General features: G+C 49.2%; 1 protein-coding gene across 2 annotated transcripts; it reads left to right on the forward strand.

Moving 5' to 3' along the window:
* Positions 1-1,915: 1,915 nt before the first annotated feature.
* On the forward strand, positions 1,916-27,690 carry LOC147623132 (uncharacterized). 2 transcript variants are annotated; one of them, XM_086821196.1, is made up of 5 exons: positions 1,916-2,488; positions 2,580-2,899; positions 19,861-21,151; positions 21,239-21,538; positions 25,798-27,690. In XM_086821196.1, the coding sequence occupies exons 1-5, from the start codon at positions 2,111-2,113 to the stop codon at positions 27,484-27,486; spliced, it is 3,978 nt and encodes a 1,325-aa protein (XP_086677322.1). In that variant the 5' UTR covers positions 1,916-2,110; the 3' UTR covers positions 27,487-27,690. The 2 variants fall into 2 exon arrangements, with proteins under 2 accessions (XP_086677322.1, XP_086677323.1); XM_086821197.1 differs by lacking the exons at positions 1,916-2,488; positions 2,580-2,899 and adding an exon at positions 3,082-3,181.

Below are 27,690 nucleotides of genomic sequence, written 5' to 3' on the forward strand. Positions count from 1 at the left end.
TGGCTGCCTCGATTGAAGAGAAGGGAGAGATGGAGATTCATGCTGCCGCCGCTGTCATGGAGAAGAAGAGAGAAGAATTTGAAGATCTTTTTTGGAAAAATTTCCAAAAAAATTTCCCCTCCAGGCTGCGTTTTCAACGATTTTCAAAAAAGTTGATTTGTAAAATCATAAACACTCCATTATGGATTTTTCTCTGCAACAGTGGTTTAGCAATTAGATTATGGGACTCAAAGCTCCTTTAAGAGCTTATTTAATCCATACGGTTAGATTGATGTGAGGCTATGAATTTTGGAAAAACCATTTTTCAAGAAGAGAAGTGGTTTAGAGGTTTTCTATAGAGTGGTTTGCCACCCCCTTTATCCTTTGGTCTTTGCTCCTTGGATAATAGAGTGCAACCCTTCAAAAACCTTTAAATCAAGCTTTCAACCTTTCAATTCTTGCCTCTATATTTTTAGACCCAAGCTCTAATACCACTGGCACAGATCAAATTCTAAGGAAATAGAGTAAAAAGAGACTTGCAAGAAATTGATTAAATCAAACCAAATAACGCATCAAAAACCACATGCTCAATATATTCAATATTTGAGTGAAAAACAAATAATACTTAGCTCACAAATCACGACTCCAATATTCAATCATTCTCCCTCATGTGTGTGGCCTCTCCCCACACATGAGTATTTATGCAATACTTTATTCCAAATTAGGCCATAGTCTCCAAAAATACAAAAAGTTGCTTTTCTTGCACGACACTCTCTTATACTCAAAATAGAGTGTTTATAAATTGAGGCTAGGGTGGTTTAAAGCATATCACGCTCTACAAAATATTAAAGTTTAAGTCTATGCTTGATAAACTAAGGCTTTCCAAAATAAATCAAAGTGTGCACAAGCTAGCACATGAATATACAAAGCTTGTTTATAAAAATGGGTGCCAAGTAATAATTATGTGCGAATTCTCCTCAATCTTCGGAATCATCTTCACCTATAAAATAACCAAGAATAAATTAGTAAACAAATATTCCATAAGTATACAAACCATAACCACACACATGTTTACCAGGCGGCGTAAGTAACCCAAGAATCACCCTTCCATACAAACCAAGTGAAACAAACATTGGAGGTCCCAACCATATATCAATATATGCCAAACATATTAATATTTATAATGGCATCACCCATGATATTAACATGATTTGGCTTGACGCAAAGATAATCCAAGCGTCCCCAAATTATCTAAAAGGGTAAAATAATATTTTTAAGGGGGCTTAAAATATATTCCCATAGCAGAAAATGGGACGGGCCATTAGAAATATGGAAGTAAATGAAGAATACATTAACCTCATGTTATCACATATATCTTTAGATTCAAGGAATTGATTCAAACATAGGCTACCTCACGATGATCGTGAAGCTACCCATTGGTGGACCCGTTTTTGGTATTAATACAGATGTAACCCCTACATAAAATGAGATTAGTGGTGGGTGCTTTTAAAGATAATAGATTACATTGAAAGAGTATTTCACCATGCTCATAAGTGTTTGCAAAATACATTGCAGAGGGCGACAAAAGCAGTATTTGTTTGATCTTGTACTTTATGAAAATGGCTTACTTGTTGACATTGGGCAATGTATCAAGTGACCAACATGTGCTCACAGGCAAATGCAAAAGGATACAAAGTAGGGTGCCTCCTCAGTGTATGTGTTGCCATTGAAGCTTGCAAATGAAGGATCCCTGTGTGAACATGCCCTTCAAGGGCACCCCACCGCCCACGTGCTGGTGTAAACTTTATGAGATGAGATGAGAAAGGAGAATCTTTAGGAATATTCAAGGACCAATCAAATGACAAAGTGGCTTTAAAAGACAGCAGGACACGTCCATCAGCAAAATAAAAATAAAAATTCCTCAAGTAGCCGTGGGAAGGGTTTCTCGTGTCCTCTCACACTACAGTGACTGCACTGATCACAGTTCGAGGGCTTTCAAGAAGCAGCAGCAGCAGCACTCGAATGCAGACTCCAGAGTCCATACTACTACATACCGTCGTCGTGTGTCCTCCCATTGCGCAAACTTCCGTCACTCATTTCTCTCCAGGGAAGCCCTGACTGCGTCGATTGAATGCAACAGGACTCTCAGTGCCTTCTGCAAGACCGCCAGGCGCCGCCCGCGTCTCCTCCCCTCCCCTCCTTGAAGTTTGCCAGCCCGGGATTGCTAATCCTCCTCAGCCGCATGGGCAACCTGTGGTCGACGGCCTCTCATGAGCGTACCAGAAGCAGCAGTCACCGTACGAGAAGCAGCAGAAGCAGCAGTCAGCGTTCGAGAAGCAGCAGCAGCCTTTCGGCGACGACGAGCGACCTCGTCCCCTCCACCAGCCTGCAGGACACCACAACAACTGCTTCTCCTCCTCAATGGCCTCCCAATGCCGGCGTCCAAGAGGCCGTGCTGCCCAAGGTCATCCAGGGCCTTCGAAAACACCTCCCGGATCTCTATCGCCAGGTGAGTTGCGGTGGACCTGATATAGCGTGCTCTCCTGAATTTGTTGTATGATAGACACCGAACGATTTTCTGATCATTCGAACTACGGCAGCTGCGAGTGGGGACGCCGTTCGATCCGAATGTGGCCAAGATCATCCTCGACATTGTTGACAAGGCGAGCGGCGGCATGCCATGGCCTGTGGGGCTGGCCCTTCAAGCTGTCCTCTTCCTCGCCGACACCGCGCTGCAAGCCCACGACAACGCCAACATCGGAGACTCCTTGGCCTCCACGGTTGATGAGGTGAAGCAGAAACTCGAAAGGCTCAGGGGCTTGCGGGTGCCGGATGAGCACCAAAACAAAGTGAAGCAGATCGCTCTGAAACTCGTCGCTGCTTCGGCCGTCATCAACGACATCGTGGGAAGAGCATCTAGGTTAGTCTTGATGCTCGGTTACGGCTTGCTTGAAGCTGCCTTATTCATATTCAATAGTTTAAAAAGCTATCCTCTATTTAGCTTATCATTCTAAGGAATGTGCCCCTTTATCATTGCCCTTACACTAATGTCTTTGCATATACATTTTGTCAATCAAAAAATATGTGTGTTTTTCAGATTTAAAAAAAAACTATGTTATAGAAAGAGAGTTACATAGAGCATCCAGTCTTTGGGTTGGCATACATATAAACCTTCAAAATGAGTTGAGGTTTAGCCATGCAGGTAATGAAAAGATGTTCAATTGTTTCACTTTCCCTGTTATATCTCTTGCAAATGTCATAAGATATTCTCAGTTGTGAAGTCGATGTAAAATCAGTCAAGACAGGCATCCTTATGATTTTGATCCAGTTTTATATAAATTTCTAGTTCCACTGTTTGGGGTTCAAAAGGAAATTCCATGTGGTGTTTAGCTTAAGATGTTGGCCTTGGTTAATGGCTAGGGGAAGCAACTTTTTTATATATATAATATTAATCCAACTAAATTCTTTAAGGGAGAAAGGGCACCTTTTAGAGAGAGAAGAGGTGAAAACTCGCCACTCGTGCTTTCTGCTCTCCAGGAATTCCCTATTAAATCTGGTAAGTCTGGACTAAGCATGCAGGGTCTCCCACGGCTTCCAACTTTGAGACAGAATGTCCCACAGAGTACTCCATGTCCCTTCCTTTCAAAGATAGGCTTGCTTCAGTTTATCTATCTTTCCAGATGGCTGGGCACCAAACGGACTTATTAAACGAGTGGTTTCCTTCCTCTCCGCGGATGGGGAGGTGTTTTATTGAAAACAAGCAAGTTTCCAGAGTTTTTGAGAGAGGGCTACCTGTAAGGATCAAGGAGACAGAGTGAAAGAGAACTGAGAACAAGGAAAGATCCTTCCATGTGGGATAATGTTGCCCTTGAAGGCCCTAATGCACCTGGTTAGAAGAAGGCTGTTGTCCTCACAAGGGTTTTTGGAAGCCCTTAAAATCCCACTTAGCAGCCATCCTATATACGATGTCAGGGAGACTTAATCCCCCTACTTCTATGGGAGAAGTACAAATGCTCTACTTAACTTTTAGCATTGTTGTGGCTGAGGGATCCCCAGTCCATAGAAAGTTCCTGGCGAAGGGCCTCTAGAAGGAAAAGATAGTGGTTGGCCTGAGAACATGTTTTAAAACAAAGACCTGCCAAACAGACCCATTTGCATACCTTTCCATCTGTCAAACTTTCCTAGATCTTAGATATAATCCGGTTCCATCTTTGATGTAGTCTGTAGAGCTACTTCAAAACCCTTAGGGAATTCTAAAAGCCTGAATATTCCACCATTTGGAATGAGTTCATATCCCTGATTGAAGACGAATTCATTTTTTGGGGGTAGGGGAATTGAGTTCTTATACCTGTCTTGTGGTGATTTATAAAAGAGCCAAAAGACATCCATGTATTCCCAAAATTTAGATATAGAAGTTAGATCATTGTTAAGCATGGTATTAGTGTTATCTCCAAACTGCTCCATTGCCACTTGACCTCTGTTGTGTGGAAGTGAAATATTCTTGATGAGACCTGCAGCCATTTTTTGCTGAATCAATCAGGTGCATTCATTTGCAGCAACTCCAGTTTGAGAGAACATGCTTAGGTCCTTTTTTGTGAACCAACTTGATAACTCCTACATTGGAGGGTTCCAAAGGGAATGGTGAACTACGAGAGCATCATAATAGCCTTGGAGACTGATTTTCAAAAGGTTTCAAAAAACTGTACTGGACCATCCAAGCAGGGCTTTTCCCATCTTTCATTGACTTCACAGCATCTTCAAATTCTTCCATTGTAAAGGGAATTCTAAGAAGGCAGCTTGCTGTGGAGAGAGAGTAGCTTGCCTTGCTTGAGAGATGAAGTTTCTGCTGTTGACAATCTCTGCAGTTAGCTTTGTTGGGGGGGGGGGGGGGCGGGGGGGGCGTGGGGGAGTTTAGAGAAATATTGGCTTAATAGTTCCTCACAAAAGACAAATCTTCTTTGAGCAAAGGGAGGATGGTCGCTTTGGTTCCTTTGGCTTTTAGTAGAGCAAAGATTTCTTTCGTGGCTCTATCTTTCTTTCCAGCCCACCATTCTTTGGTATAGAGTTTAAGCTGCCTATACTGGATTTCTTCCTCCTCTTGATGAATGGCTCTTTCTGAGAAAGATTCTTTCGAGAGAGTGTTAGAGCTTTACTGCAGGGTGGAGAGTTCTTCATATTTTTCAGTTCTCTTTTTTCTTTTTTCTTTTTTTAAGATCCTTTCATTAGTTATATAAAAAACGCCCATAGGGCTACAAAAGATCTCTCCTGCTCATAAGAGAAACAGAGCAGTGAATACAGCAAGGCAGCCCGGGAGACTCTCCCTAGGTGCTGCAAAATACAAGCATCAGTACAAAGGACTGAGGGGCTAAATCATACAATAGGGGGGGGGGGGGGGGAAGCCAAACAGGTGGCCTGTAATGCCACCGGGGGGATCCCGTGTGTAAGGTATAGAAGGGGCCGCTGCGCCAGGTGGTGTGAAAGGCCTGGCGCCGCAAGATCGCCTCATCCGAGTCGCCCCGGATGCGGTCATACTGTCCTCGCAGGGTGTGGATCAACTCCTGCCAAATCCCCCGTACAGTCTCTGCTGGTGGCTCCAGTCTCCCCTCAAAGGCCGTGAAACACCGGGCCCTCCAGGTGAACGAGATGGTGAGGCTGCTGAGAAGCTCCCATTGTAAATCCCTCTCCTGTGTCCAGCTGGCGGACGAGAAATCCGGTGCCGGAACCAGGCGAGGCTGGCCCTAATGAATCTGATGGCCTGACTGTCCTGCTCCATCTCATAGCCCATAGCAGGCCCTGACGAAGTCGACCAAGTAGCGGCTCCCCACGTAAACATACCCTCTGGAGAGAGGGGGGCCAGAATACGCAGCATCCGCAGCCAAATCTGCTGCGCCTGAGGGCAATCCCAAAGGCAATGTCTCTGTGTCTCCATAGGGTGGCCGCATCGGACGCAGGCCGCCGGAAGACCGCTGTAAACAAGCCAGGTGCCAACTGCTGAGCCCCTGTGGGCGACCAGCCACCACTGGAAAGTCGAGATCCTGCGGGCCTGTCGACTAGCCCAGAGCCGAGCCCAAAAATCCTCCAGGAACTCCTGTGAGAGTCCCTGTAGCCGCCAATGCCCCGCTGCAGCTGGAGAGACCATCCTCCTCGCCGCCAAAATATGCCGCCCCAGCCGAACAGTATACTGGAAAAAGGCGATCTCCGTGGCCTCAAGGGATGCATAAGGATCATGCCACTCGTACTCCCTAGGGTCCCACTGTAGCCGGGCCAAGGGGCGCGCTGCATATGCCCATATGCGCCAATCCGGGAGCACATCTGCAGGGTCGGGGTCAATATGCCACTTCCGAGAAGCGGCGACCACTACCCGTATCCTCTGAAAGGTGCACTCTGCAACCAAAGGCGACTCCACCTCCACTCTCTGAAGTCTGCCCTCATCCTGAATCTCATAGTAGAGGCATCTGCCATCCTCAGCGCAAGCTCTGACAGCAATTAGGATCTCCAACTGTGTAAAGGCTCCCATCCACCGTGGGGCCACTAGCTCGAAAGGCGTGAACCACTCCTTTGTGAGTGCCTCCTGAATATCATCCCTCATAATCAACCCCCCTCTGAAGTGACTCAGCCTCTCCACTTGGATCTCCTCTGGTAGACTGCAGAAGGCCTGCCAGTCTCCAAAACTACGTGCTAGGCCTGCCGCTAAAAGTCCCCAGGCTAGACGAGGCCGAGAACCTAGCATATGACCCTGCTCTGTGCGAACCGCTGGGCTCCAGATGAGCGGCTCTCGCCTGTTCCTCAACACAAGAAGGAGGTCGCTGAGAGAGCCCCGGTCTCAGCAGCTCCCAAGCTCTCAGGATGCTCAAAGCAAATCGGTCCTCCCATCCTCTACTAAGGCCTGTCCTCCTCATCTCTATGAAGATCCAGCGAATCTCTGGTGCCCAAGTGCCCCCTGCTGGGGGAGCCCGAGCCTGCAGCCGCTGCAAGAGAAGCTCTTTCCAAGGCTCAGCGCTTGGAAGCAGCCCCCGAACAATAAGCTTCCCCAATAAGGCTCTACTCTGATCGACTGGATCTATAATGCCCAAGCCTCCCTGAGCCAGTGGAAGTGTAATAACTGCCCATGCAACCTTTACCCGGGCTGGTTGACCGTCCCGCCCAGACCAAAGAAAGTTCCTGATCAGCCTCTGTACCTGGCTGATGCAAGAGCTCGAGAAGATCCAGCAAGACATAATGTACCACATGGTCGCTAACAGCACCTGATTTGCCACCACCACCCTCCCAGCCAAGGATAGTCGAGCTGTACTCCAATACAAAAGCTTCTTCTGAATACTCAGAAGAAACGGGGCAATCTGCTGCTCAGGTGACAAATCTAGTCCAATCTGGCATCCCAAATACCGCACTGCTGTGCCAGGAGGAATCCATCTAAAACCGGGGTCCGGGCTCCATGCCGGAGTGGGAGCACTACTGATCCAAAAGGCCACTGTCTTGCACCAATTGATCAATGCTCCCGAAGCTGCACTAAAAACCTGGAGCGACTGCTCTGCCCGAAGAAGATTGGCCTCTTGGCCATGCAAAAATAAGCCCGTGTCGTCTGCAAACTCAGCATCGAGCAGGTCCTCCCCCCAGACTGGGAGCTGGAGTCCTCTCAAACCAACCTCCTCTGCCGTCAAATACATGCTCATAGCCTGAGAAAAAGAAAAGGGGCGAGGGGACACCCTTGACGGACTGATCTGGTCAGCTCAAAACTCGGCCCCCGTCCTCCTGCAATCAACACCTGGCTACGAGTTGTGGAATACAGAGCCGCCACCCCTCTAATCCATCCTGGCTCAAAGCCCAGGCGAAGCATAGTGCCCTCTAAGAAACCCCAATCAACTCTATCGTATGCCTTCTCAAAATCGAGAAGCATCACGACCAAGTCCTCGCCAAGAAATCTAGCTCGGGCCGTCGCCTCCCAGAAAGTAAAGATGTTGTCAAGGATACTGCGCTCCTTGACGAATCCTGTCTGGGTGGCATGAATCAACTCCCCCAGGAAGGGCTGGATCCTCAAACTCAAGGCCTTTGCTAAGACCTTGTAGACAGTATTGAGGATCGTAATAGGCCTCCAATGCCGAATATCATCTGATACTCCCTCCCCCTTGGGGATAAGAAAGATCAAGCCCTCTGAAAAGCTCTGTGGCATCACCCCAGTGTCCAAAACATACTGAAAGCCCCTGCGGAGGCCTGGCCCCAAAAGGTCCCAATAGCGCATAAAAAAGGCCGGCGTCAGGCCGTCCTCCCCTGGGCAACTATGTCGCGGCAGGACCCTCAAGGCCTCGGCAAGCTCAATCTCTGAAAGAGGCGCACCAAGAACTGTACGCATACGATCTGTGACCCTCCTCTGCACATGGGCCCACACAGTCTGCCTGCAAGCATCTCGATCCTTAGTGGGGCTGGCTCTGCTGAAAGCAGGTCTCTATAGAATGCCGTGGCAATGGCTCTGATCTCCCCGGGCTCAGTAGCTACCGATCCATCCGGTCTACCAAGCTGACGGACTCCTGCTCGAGCATGGCGGGGTCCAGTGATCTCAAAAAACTCCCCAGTCACTCTATCACCAAGCTGCGTCCACTGAGAGGCCTGCCGGCGATAGTAAAACTCATGTCTCTGCTCCTCTGCCTCTCTAACCTCCTGGCGTGCCTGGCTCAGTTGTGACGCCACCCACTCACATGCAGGCTGCTGCTCCTGAAGGCGCTGTAGCGAAGCAAGGCTGCGTCTCAGCCGATGCTTCCGCTTGCGAATCTCTCCCAATCGTGTCAAAGCTGTAGCGTGCAAAAAAGAGCTAAGCTCGATGAGACCCTGGGCACACTGGCCTGCTGCATCCTGGTCAGAGCACTGACTATCATGCCAGATCCTGTCAATGTCCTCAGCGAGACTGGGATCTGTAAGTACCCTCGTTGGGATCCTCAACTGCAAGCTGGGCTCCCGTGTCCTCTCCTCCAATGTCAAGATAACTGGCGCATGATCTGAAAATGAGGTGCCAGCGAGAATGCCGACGGAGCCCCCTCGCTCCCCTAACCAGTCGCCCACATAAAAGCGATCAATCCGTGATAGATTAGTCCCTCCCTGCCGGCGATCCGACCGAGAGAAACTAAGACTGTCCTGAGAACGGGAGAAGGCCCCATGCTGCCATACATCAGTGATCCTCAGTGACATGCAAAACCGGTCCCAAGTTGCAAGCTCTGTGCCGTGCACTGTAACATGGCTGCCTCCCACCCTATCGGCCGGGTCCTCAAGCATGTTGAAGTCTCCCCCGACACACCAATGTGCGGCCTCTGGCAATGCATCCGTAACCTGAGTCCAGAACTCTCCTCTGGCACTAGCATGATTGGGCGCATAGACGTTGAGCACGCCCAATAGCTCATCATGCATCCTCAGAATGACATACTGTGCTCTACCAGGCACAATGATCCCGCGATCCACAATGGCCTGCCGCCATACATCTGCAATGACCATGCATACTCCTCCCTGTCCACCCAAAGGACCAAACCCTGCAGACCAAAAGGTGTCCCATCTACCAGGCATCACCGAACCATATCTCCGGATCCTGCTCTCACCCAAGTGGTGCTCCTGCATCATCAAAATATCAATGCTGCCACCAACCAGGCATCTTTGAAGCTCCTGCCTCAAGCAACCACGATAGCGTATAAAATGTGCTCCGCCAAGGCCCTGTACATTCCATGAGATGATCCTCATGGATGACCTGCTGAGGTGGATGCTGTCTCAGCCGTACGGTGGGCCTTCGCAAGCGGCTTGGATGGAGAGTAGTCCCCATCCGAGCGGCTGCGAATCTGCCCACCCGGCGTACTGCAAGAATCATGGATCAGGCGCCAGTGGCTGTGGCCCATGGCGACTGCCTCCCGCTCTGACAGAGCTACCTCGTGTATACATACATATCCAGGGTCGCGTGCTAAATCTGCCACTATGCGAACGACCAAATGACGAATCCCTGAGGCATCCACACTCCCGGGATCCAAGAAAAAATGAGCCAACTCCCATAGTCGGCCTATCACATCTGTCACCTCCAGATCGCTCACATGATGAGAAAACTCAACTGCCTGAGTCTTCAAAGTGCTAAGAGCGAGCTCTAGAGTCCACTCCCGGTCGCAAGGGCCACAAAGAGGGAACGAGAAGGCCACCGCTGCATCTAGTGCCTCCTCCCCGTGGACCGGAGGTATCACTACATGAACTCGGATGGGTGTTGGCTCATGGGGGCCCTCTGCTCCAAAAAGCCGTGTGAAGGCGTAATCAAAAGCCTCCGAGTGCTGTCTAATGCCGAGGCGACTCAGCCGACTGCGGATAGATGATATCCGTGAAGCCCGAATCGGCATGGTAGGCCTCCTCTAAGGTGCTCGAGCGAGGTCGGTGCTCAGCGCCCTCCGGACTGCAGGTGAACGCCAGGGGACTGCCAGGGCCTCCCGGGAAGGTGAGGCGGGCGGGGGGGGAGGAGGGGGGGGGGCGAGGGGGGTGGAGAAGGAGCCGCTGCCGAAACCGGAGCGGGGACGGGAGGTGGCGAGGGTGGAAGCGAGGGGGTGGGAGGGGATGGGGGTGGGGGGGGGTGAAGGAGGGGGTGCTGGCATCTCCTGGTCCTCAGTCGTCGCCGCAGGGGTCTCCTCTTGGAGGGGAGCAAAGCTGTTCCTCACGGGAACCCAGTGAGGCTGAGACTGTGGCTGCTGCTGCAGCGGTCTCTGGGCGTGCTGCTGTGGCTGTCTCCCTCGGCGGCGCCCCTGTCCAGGCTGCCACTCCGAGGTCTCTGTGGCTTGAGCAGGTGTCCCGGAGGCAGCCTGCCGAGCCGCATCTGTGGGCGGGCCATCAGGGGCCTACTGCTGTGGTAAGGGTCGGGGTCTCCTGCGAGGGCAGGCCTTGGCCAGATGACCGACCTGCCTGCAAATGAAGCACTGGTTCAGGAGCCCCGAGAACTCCACTCTCTGATCAATCCATCCCCCCCCTATCCTAGGTAGCTGAATGACCTTAGGAAGGGAGGAGATGTCAGACACCAAAACTCTGACCGAAGGTAGCCCAGCTGCTCTGGCCACCACTGAAGCTGCTGTGGGGCCAGTCTCTAGTACCGAGCCCACCAATGCTCCTAGCCTAGAGAGGAGCGGAAGATACTCCCGACGGAGTCCAGGGAAGCAAACTGTAACATGAAAAAGGCGCTCTCCCTGCTCAGCCGCTGCTGGGTCAAAGCCATGCTGCCAAGGTCTAAGAAAGCCCGAGCACCCCTGATGTCAAGGGGACTCATGGCAAGGACCTTGGCCACGCTCTGGGCGGTCTCGAACTCGATCTGGTAATGTCCACGGCCCAGTAGCTGTACGTCCAGGATCTTGCCCACATCTGCAAGAAGGCGGGCCTGGAGAAGATCCCGGATCTCCCCTTTGCTGGGGCGAGTGCCGACTATACGGCAGATGGTGGAATGAGCCTGGAGGCGTTCCACCTCTGCGGTGAGGCTCGCTTCCTCTTCTGGCGAAAGAGAAAGCCTGATGGGGGTGTCCTCAGGGGCGGGCGAGGGGGCTGCGGGGGAGTCCCTCTGAGGCGGGGCGGGAGGAGCCTCCATCAGAGTCTGAAGCTATGGCGAAGGTGAGGCGAAAGCGGAGATCCTGCAAGAACCGAGTTGCACACGGAGAGGCGGAAGACGAAGGCCGGAGAAAAAAAAGCAAAACCCCCCTGGGGGCGGAAGTCAGCAAGAAAAAGGGAGGGGGGGTGAAGCGGCGAAGGAGAAGCCCAAGGGGGGGAGGCGGGAGCTGCGCTCAAGAGGGGTGGGGTGGAGAAAGAGCTGGCGGAGGGGGGGGGTTGGGCGCTGCAGAGGGGAGGGGAGGAGGGCGTGAAAGAAGGGGGGGGCGCGAAGGCGAGGATGGGCGGCGGGCAGTGTAGCGAGGGAGGGGGGCGCAGCAGTGAAGGCAGGCGGGGGGGGCAAATGGCGGGCAGCGCAGCAAGGGAGGAGGGCGCAGAAGCGAAAGCAGGCGGGGGGGGGCAAATGGCGGGCAGCGCAGCAAGGGAGGGGGGCGCAGAAGCGAAAGCGGGCGGGGGGGGGGGGGGGGGGGGGGGGCAAGGGGAGGCGCGAGGACCGAGGGGGGCGCGAGGGGACGAACAGGCAGGAAGGCGGAGGGCGCAGGTGTGCAGGTAGCGCGAGCAGGGAGGGGTGGTAGCTTCAGCGAGCTTTAGTTCTCTTTTTTCTGATTTGGAGGACGTGTTTCCTTGTTGACACCAGAAATTCTTAGGTCTCTTTGACAGCAGTGGCTCAACTGCAAGCTGGGTAGATATCAGTAGAGAAGTTTCTGTCCCAAACCTCCTGTCTTTGCTCAAATAGTAGGCATCTTAAAGGAGGAGGGATTTGTATGAAATCAATAGATTGAGTCTTTCTGCTATGGGAAGTGAAGGCAAGAAGAACAGGGTAGTGGTCTAATTGGGTTATAAAGTGGAGGGTCTGGTAAGGCAGGCTAGAAAAAATAGAAACAAGATCATTGCAACATTGCTTTTCTAAGAAGGGGGGAAGGGGGGGGGGGGGGGGGGGGAGGGGGGGGGGTGTGGGGTGGGGGGGCTTGGAAGGTGTATGAGATTTAGGTTCTCTTTCAGAATGTTCTTGCTCTTCTTTTCAGCACCTTTGATGATCTACCCTTTCTTCACCGCAGTCCCCGACGCGAGCCTTCGTCCTCGACCGTGCTCTTTCTCCGGAGATTTAGGTTCTCTTTCAGAATGTTCTTGCTCTTCTTTTCAGCACCTTTGATGATCTACCCTTCTTTGTTCACCGCAGTCCCCGATGTGAGCCTTCATCCTTGACTGCGCTCTTGCTCAGCTTCGTGTCATCAGTGCCTCACACAGAGGCCCTCTTGTACTGGATTACATTCACCATTTTACATATATTCATTCAAACATTTCATGCTGTGTTGATTTGCTGTGATCTCGAGCTTGCCAGAGTTTGCTTCTAGAGGGGGATACACAACTATAGCCAGTGTGCCAGTATCCAGCCTTATTTGGAGAGCCCTGTTGTGCAGTCTAGTCGACAACCTGGACTTCAGTTTGGGTCATTCTCTCAAGGAGGACACGTACCAACATGGACGTCCAGAGATCTATCGTCATCAACTCGATCGGAGTCCGTGTCAAGTTTGTATGTACCATTGAGTGCTTATGTGCCTAACACTACCTGGGTGACCACCATTGCAGCACAGGTTTATCATATTGTACTAGCTGCTACCCTGGATCCGTGGAGAGATGTGAACATGAATAGAGGAGGGTCTAGGAGTAGCATACGCTCTCAGACTACTAGTGTACAAGGAGGTAACACCGTTTTCTCTTTTGGTTCATCTTCTATTTCTGCTCCTAATGTGTTTTGGAATACTGGACTACCTCAAGCACAAAACCCTCCCACCCAACCCATGTTTCTTCTTGCTGTGGCATTGGCATGCAGCCATTACCGGCCGCATCTCCATAGGGACTTGCGTATGGGTTTTTTACCCAACATAGGGATCTCTCGGCATTGTGTCGCCACACAACATTTCAGGGTATCAAGTAGTTTACGAACGCATCATAGGCACTACACTTGAACCAACTTAGGTGCCTATCCAAGGATTTGTGCCTCAGCCAAGCATTCCACCTGCATCGAGTGCCTAGCCTTCTATCCCATCCTATGGAGTACCCTCGCCAGGTCCTTCACTTGTGCCAGGTATTAGTGGTTATTCTGGAGTGACACCTAACCCTCTACCCTCTGGATATGGGTACTAGCCATCCTGGACCCCACCATCTCCTTCTCTCCATGTATCTATGTCCAAAAATGCTTTTACAGAAAAGACTCGTTTGCAATGAGTCTAATTACACCACTTGGGCTAACCTTATGGAACAGGTCTTCACTTCCCAAGGTTCTTGGAACCTGGTGAAGGGACTTGAACTGAAACCCCACCCCTCACTAGCACCTCCTGAAGTCATCAGCTATTGGGAAGCTAGGAATGCCATTGCCATAGTGGAGCTCATGCAAGGCCTATTGCTAGAGTTTCATTCGTAGCTCCAGTAGTTCCCCTATGTCTCTGACAGATGGACACACCTTGCAGAGAGAGATGCAACACGTGATCGCACGTGTCGCATTCAAATCCAAAAATTCACTATAAAAGAGGGGGATGACTTGAAAGTCAAGGTCGCCGAGTACCGGCGTCTAAATGCGGAGCACGCCACCAATGGCTCCTCCAAGTCTCAAGAAGACCAAGTCATCACATTATTGAACAAGTTGCCACCTAGCTTTTTTACTTTTGTCACACATACCATCAGTTTACCAACTCTTGTGCTTCAGTCGGTCGCATGACCAACAAGACACTTGTACGAATTGGCCTAGGTCCTTCTCAATGGGCGAACCACTGGTCAAGTCGCTCAAGGTCACCCCCCCCCCCCCAAAGTCAGTATCCTTTGCCATCTCAGAAGGGATGTCTGATTGGTCATCTCTTACACCTCATCATGGCCCCTCAACCAATGTCGCTCAGGCCATATCTGAGGTAGACTCTGGCCACCTTGTATGTATGTATGTATATATAGATATACATACATACATACATATATATACACGCACACACATATATATGTATATGTATATGTACATGTACATATATGTGTGTGTGTGTGTGTGTGTGCGTATGTATATATAAAATAAGAAATATCTAGCATCCATACAAAAATGGCATGAAAGACAATGGTAATACTGAAATAAAAACTAATCTATTAACTACTGAGCAATGACCACTGACTAAAATAATTAAAAAACGGGCCAAATAAGTGTTGTACATTGAACCTCATATTTGGTACGAAGACCTTATCGGTATTCCCCAGACTCAACAAGCACAATTTCATGTGGTATCAATGGCTTACTCGTGATCATGCATGAAAACATCATAATTTCTCAGTACTCTTTTGATTTTCGTCTCACAAGTCTGGCCCGTAGAATGGGGCACCATACATCACAACAAATCTCACTAATGTATCATATAAATAGATCTTGGTGCTTGGATCTTGGAAGTAATCGTGGAAGCACTCTCTCTCTCATGAGGAGGCTGTGAGAGAGAGAGAGAGAGAGAGAGAGAGAGAGAGAGAGAGAGAGGATTATACTTACGTCTAAAGATCCAATGGGTCTTACATATGTTTTGTGTGTAAATAGGATAGAAAAAAAAATGGTGACAATGAAATATGTGAAATCATATACATTAAAAAAATGGATAGAAAAAAAAATGGTTACAATGAAATATGTGAAATCATATACATTAAAAAAAAGTGATAATGAAATATATAGGTAGTCCTTAAATTAAAGTTTAACTTTACAAGATGTCTTTATTAAATTATATATATATAATATAGTATACATATACATATGTACTATGTAGTATATAGTGGGTATATAGTGCTTAGTGGCAAGTGCTAAGTATATATTATATAATACTAAATAATATATGGCATAAGCGTACACCATATAATATATAATATATATATTTTTTATATTAGTAACTATATGGTCAGTGGTATGTAGTATGTACTATGTGATATGTCTTATTATTATTACTATAGTATGTACTATATGCATTATTTAATATATCGTTACCTAGATGCCTAAAATATAAATTTTAATATGTATATAGACTATAGTTACTACTATAGTTATAGTTAGGCAAAAAAGTTGAGGGTTAATTAAAATCTAATTATAGGTTATAATTAAGCTAAGCATTTTAGGTTTCAATTTTCTTGATAGTGGTGCTTCTAGGCACATGACTCCTTCCCGTGACTTCTTTTAGGATCTGAAACGGCAATTAGGTCGCATTTTCATTGGTGACAATTCCACCATACCGATTCACAATGAGGTCAGATGGAGATCATTCCCGATGGCAGAGGGGGGAGGCATTCCTCTCGTGTTCTTTATGTCCCCGCACTTGGTTTTCATCTGTTGTTAGTGCATGAGGTGTGCAAGACTGGCTTTCGGGTGGATTTTGAGGAGCATTATGTTGCTCTACGGGACCGAGAGATTGGCCAGGTTGTTTGGGAAGGCGGAGTGGAGAATGGCATATACAAACTCTCAGCACTCTTCTCTTTGATAGGTTCTTAGATTGGTGATTTGTGGCACTTTCAGTTTGGCCACTTGAATGTGGATGCGCTGCGGCGAGCTTTCCGGGACCAGATGGTGGTTGGCTTGCCAGATGTTGGCAGTAGGCAGGGACGCTGTAGTTCTTGCATTCGTGGTAAGTAGCACAGGGAATCTTTTCCGAAGCAGGCTTCGAGGCGGGCTTCGAAACCTTTGGAGTTGGTACGCACTGACTTGTGTGGACCTATGCAAACGCCATCCTTGGGAGGTTCTTTGTACTTCATGCTGCTTGTTGATGATTGTAGCACATTGTCTTGGGTTTATTTTCTTTTGCAGAAGTACCAAGCTTTTGCTTGATTCAAGGAGTGGCATGTGATGGTGGAGAAAGAGTCTGGCTTGCAGATAAAGACTCTTAGGGCTGACAAAGGAGGAGAGTTTTTCTCCAATGCATTCGTGCGGTTTTGTGCGGAACATGGCATCAAGCGGGAGAGCTAGCCAATATAGGTTCGCCTTCTGAGAATGGAGTAGTTGAGCGAAAGAACAGGACGGTGGTGGAGATGGCGAGGACGATGTTTGAGCATCGTGATCTTCCTCGTCCATTTTGGGGAGAGGCTGTGGCTACGGCTGTCCATATCCTCAACCGTTCTCTGACGACTTCAGTACCGAACATGACTCCCTTTGAGGCAGGAAACCAGATGTCTCCCATTTCCGTGTGTTTGGGAGTGATGCATATGTTCACATTCCAAAGAAATAGAGGGAGAAGCTTGAGTCAAAGTCCCAGAAGCTTGTCTTTGTGGGATATAACTCTCTTTCCAAGGGATACACGCTGTATGATCCATAAAGGATTGTTGTGCATTTTGACATCCACCACCAAACCTTGCTGTTTCTTTGGGCAATCCTAGAGGTAGTGATGCTGAAACTCGTGGTGAAATTGGCACGTGGAGCAAGAAGCCGGCCATCTGTCTCGATAGCTAGCCTATGAGCAGGCTACTAGAGGATGACCTTCCTAGGTGGAAAACTGTCCCACAATTGCTTCCAAAAGTAGAGGAAGCGGGGAGGATTGCCATGAGAACTCCGATGTTGTGCCGTGGCTAGAGTGCCCTCGATCCCAGCCAACTGACTCCGCATGCCTAGTTTAACTGAGTTCGGGAAGAAAGGAAAACCTGGGTGCTCAGGAGGAAGAGTGGGGTCTCTCTAGAACCACTCGTCGGGGCCCCACTGAAGACAAGATAGGGGCCAGTTCTCCCAAATCCACATGTTCCCCGAGGAGTCACCTACAACTGTGTTACTAGAAGGATCTATGTGCCAACAGTTGCTTTTAGAGCAATCATAGTAGAGACAATATTCGTAACCGATTTTGCGTTTGCGTTATAAATATCTATTTCTTATTTTCTTGTCATTCGATCCAGTACTATTACTTGAATATTTGCACATGTACTAAACTTAGTATATGCGCAGTTGGCACGATACAACAGATCACTACCGAACATGCAAATGGAGCTCGAGTCTTGACCACACATAAGATTCTTCAACCTCCAAAATTACCCCCGACTCAAAACAAGGTTAACGAGGAAATTATAGAGCCTTTTATAACACAAGGTAGTACAAACATTTAGGTGGAAAAAAACACACACAAGATTATTTTTCAGATTTTGAGAGACATCCCGGGTAGAGAATCCAACAAAAATACATAAAAAGATGAAGTGGGCTAAAAAGCCTAGTTGGTATTTATCTCTGCAAACAAGAGATGGATTGGAGAGAGGCTTTATCAGGTGTTGCTGCAGAAGTCTCCGGCTTCTTTGGTTCTTCCTCTTTTGAATTTGCATCTTTTGCCGCCAAGTTTGCATGGTTCTTTTCTTGTTCCTTGGCCATTTTCTTGAAGTACTTGTCTTCAGTATGGCCCAGCTTCTTGCAATAGGTGCACTTCACTGCCTTGCCTTTGAATTCACTTGTTTGTTTTGATAAGAAGCCTTTCTCTATGTTGAGGACCATCATGTTTTGGTCTTGTAACCTCCTGTCCTCGTCAAGAAGGATTGCTATCATACTATCATAAGTCATCTCTCTCGATACTCGAAGTGTAGAGAGGACTGTCGGAATGCACAACGGAAAATGAGACAACTGCTGTGAGAAAGGAAACGCAGAAGTATAGAGAGAGAGAAGCTGTACAAACTCTGCTATATACAATCAAGATCCGGTACAAAATGAAGTGTAGGGGCAAGGGCCCTAGGTTGCTGGTCGGCCAGCCAAAAACAGCCGACAGACTGCAGACATGTCCATGACTGGAATAAAACCAATCGGCCAGCACAACATGTCATTCGGCCAGAACACAGGTCGACTAGGACTAGATCAGTCGGCCAGCACAAGAAGTCCCCCATGACTAGCAAAAACTGGGAAAACAACACGGAAGATGAGGAAAAATGGAGACTACTTCTAACTCGGGCGGGCACACCCACAATAGAGGTCCTCACTCCCCTGCTTTGTCAACCCGAAGAGTCTTCACCTGCAATCCAGACTCCTTCTCCACCATAACATGCCACTCCTTGAACCGAGCAAAGGCTTGGTCCTTCTGGGAAAGAAAATAAACTTACTACAATCATCCACAAGCAGCATAAAATACAAAACAACCTCTCAAAGACGGGGTCTGCATAGGTCCACACAAGTCAGTGTGTACATGTGAGGGAAAAAGGACGAAAGGACTAGATGTACAAGAGATTAGAGCAAAACAACACAGCATGAAATATGTGAGTGAGTCTATATATAATGGTGAGTGGACATATGTTACAGTACAAGAGTCCTCAAATGTGAGGTGACTCTGAGTAAAAAGACCAATGCACCTAAGGGTGGGTTTACACACATAACCACACCTACACATAGGTGAGAGACTGTTCTCTCACACACTTATACGGGTACATAAGTAGGGGTACACGCACATGTACACGAGAATCCGAAATATCCAATAGAATTGTTGTTCGCTTTATCTCCGAAGAAGGATACGGAACATAAGATTGAGCTTATACCTAGGGGCACAACTAACATAAGATTGAGCTTATACCTAGGGGCACAACTAGTATTTACGCATCCTCACAGGTTGAGTCAATGTGAGGGGGATGGAGTTGCTAGATAGCTTAAAGAGTATCTTTGATGGTGTATATCAGGCATAATTTCATCTCTGTTAACTTCATTGGGTCAAAACACTCGTGGAACCCATAGATGAAGTCCTACAGTTGCTCCATTGGCTGCTGCTTTATTTGCATGACTTGTGTTGCAGAACCCCTACGTCCCGTTGTACGTATTGGCTTGAATTCATAGAGAACACCTTCATCGTCCTGTCCTACAACCGCATCTTAACAATTGGATCCCAAACCCTTTGAGCAAGTATATGCATGCTCTTGCAAGTGTGCCTCATGCAAGTTATGACTACTCGGATTCTGGACTCTCGGCACCACTGTTTATGGCCCTGGAGTGGTTGGGTGGTGGGTTTGTTGCTATCTTCTTTTTGGGTGAAGGCTGCATAAAAGTAATTAGCCCTCTATGCTTAAAAAAGGGCAATGATAATGTATATACTATTTTACCCGTCTAACACTAGGCATAAATGTTGCCTTAATGGCTAAGAGCAGTACTTGTGCATCAGGTGGTTTGATTCAAGGAGGTTAACTAGAGGCAGTTTTTTTGGAACGCAATGTTTTTCCAAAGAAAGGGCATGTTTGAACAATTGTTGGAACGAGGTTCCAGGTTATGTGCATTTTTTAGCCAATGAGAATGCATGCTTTCCAAAATGAGTGTGTCAAAAGTGTCTCATTGGTGTGCTTATGCAGGCAGACATATGGAACCTGCTTGCGTGCCTGTGTGTGCGCTCAATGCAATGCCATGAAGCTCACTGACGTAAGTGCAGACCTGGAGAAGCTTCTTGGGAGTATAAGGGACATAATATCTGAGATATCTGCTGTTCGCATTGAACGCCCCTGTGCCAAGGCTCCGGAGCTGCCGTCTTATCTGGTCGGGATGGAGGAGCTGGAGTGGAAGGTGATGGGATTTCTCAGAGGTTCTGGAGGAAACATACGAGTTGTGGGCTTGCACGGGGAAGGGGGCATTGGCAAGACTACTCTCATGAGGGTCATAGAAGCGAATTTGAGGAGGGATTCACAAGAAGATGATGCTGGCAATCAAACAAGGCACAAGATTGCTTCGGTGGAGGTAGGGATGCGGCCGCCAGCTTTAATCGACCTCCAGAAGAGCTTGTACAGCCAACTTAGCGATGGTAGCACTGAAATCTTCTCAAGCGAGGCTCAAGGAAGAGCTGCGCTTAAAGAGCTGATGGAGAGGCTGAAGGGTCAAGGCAAGAAGATCTGTGTCTTCTTGGACAACGTGTGGGAGCTTCGGCATCTAGTGGAGCTACTACCTCAACGTGAAGATCTTGCGGATATGATTCCGCGTGGGAGCTACCTGCTCATCTCTTCTCGATCTGCGGATGTGGCAGCTGGGCTGGCTGGCATGTGCTTCAAGACCCAGCAGGAACAAGTGGAGGGCTACCTGGGTTATCAGTTGCACAGGCTGCCGAAGCAGGATGCCGAAGATCTCTTTCTTCGGAAGGCGTACAGGAATGGGGAGGAGAAGCCAATGCAGAGGGATGATCCGCTGGTGCAAGCCATTGTTGCCCGGTGCAGTGGGCTTCCTTTGGCCCTGACCGTGTATGGCTCCTACTTCAAGGATGGGAAGAGGCGAAAATCGGACGTGTGGAAGAGGGTGCTGGAGCAGTTAGAACGAGCAGAAGACCTACCTTCTGCGGACGATCGAGTGTTCCAGAAGATCAAGGACAGTGTGTGCTTTCAGCCTGAGAGGCTTCAAGATGCATTCATTGATGTGGCCCTCTTCTGTCGTAGTGATTACTTCGACGATGTCAAGTTGATGATGGAGGAGGAGGATGATCTTGACAGTCTGGTGGACCAATCGCTTGTCATCAGGAGGGAAGACGGAGTGGAGATTCATGATCTGTTGCTTGCTGTGGCCAAACAAATGGCGAAGGAGAGAAACGTATTGTTCATAACAGATGATACAGGCCAGGACGAAATAGCTGAGTTGTTACTTCCACACCCACGCGAATCGCAGGTATCTGTTTCGTATTCTCATAGCTATATCATTGTAATAAATGCATGGATTGCTGATTGCTATGGCTAAATTACTGAGGATTTGTAGGTGCCCGTCTCTATAAGAGCTTTCGACGAGACAGCATGGTACCGGTATGCAGAGAACAGCTATCCTTCGAGTGCTCAAATGCAGGATGTTCGATACCTGAAATTGAACTCACCACATTACCATTCCCTAGTAAACCGGCGCAGGGAGTTCAGTCTTATGATCACTAAGCATTGCCACAAGTTACGGATGTTAGAGCTGCAAGTCGAGGATATCCTACAGGAGCAGCTTTCTTGGATTGCGAATCTCAAACAACTCAGGGTTCTGTCTGTGGAGGGTGACAGCTTTGCAGGCATCTCAAAGGTACATTCATGAGCCTTCTTGTTTGCATCGAATTGAGAAGAAAGTACACAGTGATGAACATTATGATGATATGCAAGACACACCTTGGATGTTGATGCTAAGTACGTAGGAGTTGTCTGATACGAGTTAATGGAGCTTGAACAGTGACATTAATATAACGAGACACACTTTGGATGTTGAGGCTAAGTAAGTAGGAGTTGTCTGATACGAGTTTGTTGCCTTTAATGGAGCTTGAATAGTGACATTAATTTAACGCTACGAAGCGTCATACCTTAAAATGATGTGCATGTTACGCTGCAAGAGAAGGATACTTGTTTTTTTTTTTCTTTTTGGGGGAAGGGGAAGGAGGGGGTGTGTGAGACCCCATGGAGCAAGTTTACTAGCTAGATCTGGCAGTTCCACCCCAAGCCCCCCTAACTAGGGGAATGGGAAACAATTTCCCATGGATAAAAAACAAAGCCGTTGGCAAGATTTCAATTTTTAATTTGCAGGTTAGCCAACAACCCCTTGCTATTCTTTTGCTAGACTTTGAAAAAGCTTATGACAGAGTGGATTGAGACGATGGCACAGATGGGTTTTTCCCTGGAGTGGATTGGATCAGAGGGGTCCCTTGCATGTATAGGGAGGCCCACGACACAGTTTTAGCTTGCCAGGGGCATGGTGAGTGATTTCAGATCTCCTGTTCTGTGAGGCAGGGATGCCCCTTAGCTCCACTACTTTACCTTATATAGTAGCAGAGGCTATGAGCAGGTTTCTCAAAGTTATCCTAGAAGTCTCGGACCTCAGGCTGCCTCTTCGCACAGAGGAGTTATTGGACCCAGAGTTAGCAGCTCTATGCTTTCCGCACTGCTTTGGAGATGTTTTTGTTTGGCAGCAGTAGGCGCCTCCATTAATTGTCACAAATCAGCGGGATTCTAGATTTGTGACTCTCGCAGATGGATTGGGGTTTACTCTAGATGTACAGATGTAGCTTTGTCATTTCTTTTGTTAACAGCTTTCTGTGGCACAACTTCTTTTGGGACCTTCTCTGCACCAATCTCCGTTGAAGTTGGCGGATCTGAAAGAACAGAATCGTGGAGTAAAGAGAGGTTCTTGAATGCCATATGTGCGGGGCTTGGAGGGGGTGTTTGAAGAGGTAATTCCAAAGCTATGCTTACTAGTATATATCAGAAAGGCTTATTCCCCTTGCCTCTTGTTGCTCCAGCACCTGCTAATATGATGCAATGTCTTTGGCTAGTTCTGCTTCCAAGCGCTAGGATTATGCCCCTCATCTTTTTTTCCTTCTTTTTTCACTTCCCCTTCTTTAGCTCCTGCATTATCTCCTTTGTTTATTTTAAGAGGTCTTGTCCTTCCTGCAGCTCTCTAAGAGTGATGGTTGGTGGCTCTAGAGGCATTGCAGCTTGTTGCCATGCATCTGTGCAAGGGAGGCCTTGCTGCACCCGAGTGCAGAAAGCTGTGCGGCCGCATTAGGAGCGCAGGACGTGGTGAATTACCCACTGTGCTCTGACTAGAATTTGTGACTTGTGGGCCTGTGGCAGGAGTTGGCTGCTGATAGAGATGCCGACCCTCCCTTGGTTCCGTGGGGATCTAAATGTCGGTGATAAGGTGTGGCTACTTCGCGGGAGAAGATTCTTGTATTCCATAGTACAACTGGCCATTCGGTGTTGCACATCTGGGTCACCTCTGATAAGCGCTCGCTGAAACTTCTCGCATACAATCATCTTGCACTTGTAGCTATAAGCACCACCTCCTGCGAACATACCAAGAGATGAGTCACATGACTAGGGAAAGAGGTTGCGGAATCTGCTAGGCTCCCCCTTTGTCTTGCAAAGGACTTCCGTGCAGGTTTAGGCAGGGGACACTTTAGATGGGCTCAGATCAAGTAGGACCTCTTAGCACTGCTCTGGGTGGTTATCCTTGCGGTGCAGGTACCTGTAGCGCTGATGTGGAAGAAGATTCCCCTCGCATCCTCAACATAGGAGCCACTAGAAAACTCCAACACTATCGGTGCCGTTGGCGAGGGTCCAAGATTGTATGAGAAACTGATGGACTGATCGCTGTCACACTCCGTGTCGAGGACCACACTTAGCAGAAAGGAGACGATTATACATCTTTGGGGAAGGCGCTGGGAGTGATGTAGAACGAGGCAGACTTGGAGAGGAGGCACCACCTGGTCGTAGGAGCTTGTCTAGTGGGAGGCACTCAAAGAAGGCGTAGTCCACAAATAACCCATGATTCGTGGAGGGAGATCGCGGTAAGGAGGCGATGATTGCACCCAGTGGGTGTGGGGAGATCAGGGGTGGTGGAAGGGTTCGGTGGTGGGTGGAAGGCTCGGGTCTCCCCAGTGTACCATGGATCTGTATGGAGGGCCGATCCCAAGGCTTGAGCACCGCCTTCAAGGAGAGATTTGCAGCCAGTTTGACGAGAGCTTGGGACCACCTTAAGCCAGCTGCTCCCCCCGGCCTCGGACAAGGAGAGACTCGGCCAGCCGTTGGATGATCTGGAACTGATTCTTCAAGAAGCCCAGCTGGGCGTGCGTTCACACATAGCTTTGGGGCCTCGTCAGTTCTGGCCCAACCTAGTCTATCGGCGAGTGGACTAGCTTCAGGAGGCCTCAGAATAGACGCCTCATGGAGATTAAAGGCAGAGAGCAGATAGTCCACGCCATCGACTCAGCCATCCCCCCTAACTGGAAGATCCCCCTACATCCCCCCTAACTGGAAGATCCCCCTACAGGACCCCTCCCCCCCCTCAATGGCTGGGAGCTTTCACACTGCATGACATCCCCTTGGCGGTCCTAGGCTCAGACGGGGGACTTGCTCTCATTTTCTCAGTTGGATGTCATGGAGGTCTGAACCTTTCCCTAGCAGAGGACTTTGGTGGTGGTTCACTTCAGAGGGTCCGGATCATCGGCTTCCATGAGCACCGTCCTTGAGATTGTGGGATTGTGGTTCTGGGAGGGCCGACCCTTGACAAGGATTAAGTCGGACCCAGATGAGCGGGCCTTCAGCCCAGAGAGCCCAACCACCCCTTTTTTCTACTACTCGGTGAGGCTAGGCCGCCGGAGGAACTAGATGCACGAGATCGATGTCGATGGTACTCCCGCTTTAGCAGACTATTGGTTCCCTCAAGACATCTCACCTAGCTTCCTTAGATACTATTGCAACCGATTGTGGGACAGCTTCCGACCACGGAAGTTTTCCTTTGGCAGGTAGCTCATAGGAGTTTAGTATTTGCCACATGGCTGGCCTTTGGTGGTCGTCCAGGACAGTGCATGAGATGCAACCACCCACAGGAGGCGGAATACCATTGCCTTTGGGACTATCCCGAAGCGCAACAGGTTTGGATGAGGATTCTTGGTCTTCTCACCACCTCCCGCATCATCACTCTTAGGGGGCAGTTGCCTGGGTGACGGAGTCAGGACCCGCCCTTCACTATGAGGAGACGGATGATGGTCATGCCCCTGAGGATCACCTCTTGCATCATCGCTTGGGGGGCAGTTGCCTGGGTTAAGGAGTTAGGACCCACCCTTCACTACGAGAAGACAGATGATGGTCAGGCCCTCAGGATCACCCATTGCAGGATAGAGTCTATCCCCACTCCTGACTCTCCAGTAGTAGCCTGGTCCCCCGGCACTTGTCAGTGGTGCTAGATCATCATCGGCAATTGCGGCATGGGACATTTGGCGGGCACGGTGTAATGAGGCCTTTGAGCCACCCCCCCCCCCCCCAAAAAAAGCAGTGGGCCATCTAGTCAAATATCATTCATACCCTCTGTGGTTAGTGGGGAAGCTTCAGGGAGATTCGGACTGCATGTGGAGACGTCGAGCGGCTTTCCTCAGCACCTGGCAGCAGGGTCTCTTGGACAGAGACGACGATGTCACTTGGCATTAGGGGCCACGCCCCCCCGCCTCCCCACCCCCAGCAGCTTGTATGTATGAGGTAGTTCCCTCCGAGAGCGGCCAGCCGTAGAGGGGACTACTCTCCCCAGTGTTTTCCCTCTTTTAGAGGCTTTGAGCATGTACTTCAGCCTGTTCACTGGTTTTTCATATAACTAATAGGAGGATCATTTTCTCGGGAAAAAAAAAGTGTCAATGCGCATCTCTTGGAGCACTGTGTTGGAATATGTCCTAAGCTGCAAAGAGGACGTCTGATGTGTGTGTGTGTGTGAGAGAGAGAGAGAGAGAGAGAGAGAGAGAGAGATTTCTTAGCTGTTAACAAGTATTCTTGAGGCTCACTTGTCATAATTTTGATTTGCAGATTTCCTCTCAGCTTCGGGTTTTCAAAGTGTGCCTTCGGAACAACCACTGTATGCATCATGACTTCTCGAGCTCACTTCTTGAGGCATCGTTCACCACCCTCCGCTGGCTCCACATAATAGGAATTGAGGATGAGGTGCTGCCACAGTGGGTCGGGCAGTTGGGCTGCTTGACGGGGCTAAATCTGTCCGGATGCACGAGCTTGGTTCAAGTCCCTAAAGAGCTTGGACAGTTGGGCTTCTTGACCGGGCTAAATCTGTCCGGATGCACGAGCTTGGTTCTAGTCCCTAAAGAGCTTGGACAGTTGGGCTCCTTGACGAGGCTAAATTTCTCTGGTTGCACGAGTTTGGTAGCACTTCCTAAAGAGATTGGGCACTTGGGCTCCTTGACGAGGCTAGATCTCTCCAGATGCACGAGCTTGGTTCGACTTCCTAAAGAGCTTGGACAGTTGGGCTCCTTGACGGAGCTAGATCTGTATGGATGCACGAGCTTGATTCAACTCCCTGAAGAGCTTGGGCAGTTGGCCTCCTTGACGGGGCTAAATCTCTCGGGGTGCACTAGCTTGGTAGAACTCCCTAAAGAGCTTGGACAGTTGGGCTCCTTGACGGAGCTAGATCTCTATGGATGCACGAGCTTGGTTCAACTCCCTAAAGAGCTTGGGCAGTTGGGCTCCTTAACGGGGCTAAATCTCTCCGGGTGCACTAGCTTGGTAGAACTTCCTAAAGAGCTTGGGCAGTTGGGCTCCTTGACGGGGCTACATCTCTCTGGATGCATGAGTTTGGTGGAACTCCCTGAAGAGCTTGGGCAGTTGGGCTCCTTGACAGGGCTAGATCTCTCCGGATGCACGAGCTTGGTTCAGCTCCCTAAAGAGCTTGGGCAGTTGGGTTCCTTGACAGGGCTAGATCTCTCTGGATGCACGAGCTTGGTTCAGCTCCCTAAAGAGCTTGGGCAGTTAGGCCCCTTGAAGCGGTTGAATCTCTCTGGGTGCATGAGCTTGGTGGAACTCCCTAAAGAGCTTGGGCAGTTGGGCTTCTTGATGGGGCTACATGTCTCCGGATGCACAAGCTGGGTAGAACACCCTGAAGAGCTTGGGCAGTCGGGCTCCTTGATGGGGCTAAATCTCTCTGGATGTCCAAGCTTGGCTCAACTCCCCAAAGAGCTTGGGCAGTTGGGCTCCTTGACGTGGCTAAATCTCTCTGGATGCACGAGCTTGGTAGAACTCCCGGAAGAGCTTGGGCAGTTGGGTTCATTGACGTGGCTAGATCTCTCTCGATGTGCGAGCTTGGTAGAACTCCCTCCAGAACTTGGGCAGTTGGGCTCCTTGACGGGGCTAGATCTCTCTGGATGCACACGCTTGGTTCAACTCCCTAAAGAGCTTGGGCAGTTGGGCTCCTTAACGTGGCTAAATCTCTCCGGATGCACGAGCTTGGCAGAACTCCCTAGAGAGCTTGAGCAGTTGGTTTCCTTGAAGGAGCTACATCTCTCCGGATGCACGAACTTGGCTGAACTCCCTGAAGGGCTTGGGAAGTTGGACTCCTTGACGGGGCTACATCTCTCCGGATGCAGCAGGTTGGTAGAACTCCCTAAAGAACTTGGGCAATTGGGCTCCTTGATGTGGCTAGATGTCTCTGGATGCACGAGCTTGGTTCGGCTCCCTGAAGTGCTTGCAGAAAAGTTCCCAGAGGGCTAATCTTAGTACAAGGCTTCATTGGGAAGGAGGTCACACTCCTGCAGGTTCTTGGATGTTCTCCTTTGTTTATGAACCTAGAGAAAGTGTATGCCAACTTCATATGAGTAGTGAATTCTATTCATCAGAGTTAGGTCTCTTTTTTGGTTAACTGAATATGAGAAACGATCACAACTATCCCTAATCATAACAAAAGCATTTACTGAA

This window comes from Cibotium barometz, chromosome 27, assembly GCF_041138505.1.
Source record: "Cibotium barometz isolate CiBa-2024 chromosome 27, ASM4113850v1, whole genome shotgun sequence".
Classification (NCBI taxonomy): domain Eukaryota; kingdom Viridiplantae; phylum Streptophyta; class Polypodiopsida; order Cyatheales; family Cibotiaceae; genus Cibotium; species Cibotium barometz.

Coding starts and splice junctions, on each gene's coding strand:
- LOC147623132 (XM_086821196.1), top strand. CDS start 2,111: ATGCAACAGGACTCTCAGTGCCTTCTGCAAGACCGCCAGGCGCCGCCC. Junction 2,489..2,579: donor TCCCGGATCTCTATCGCCAG/GTGAGTTGCGGT, acceptor GAACTACGGCAG/CTGCGAGTGGGGACGCCGTT. Junction 2,900..19,860: donor ATCGTGGGAAGAGCATCTAG/GTTAGTCTTGAT, acceptor GTGCTTATGCAG/GCAGACATATGGAACCTGCT.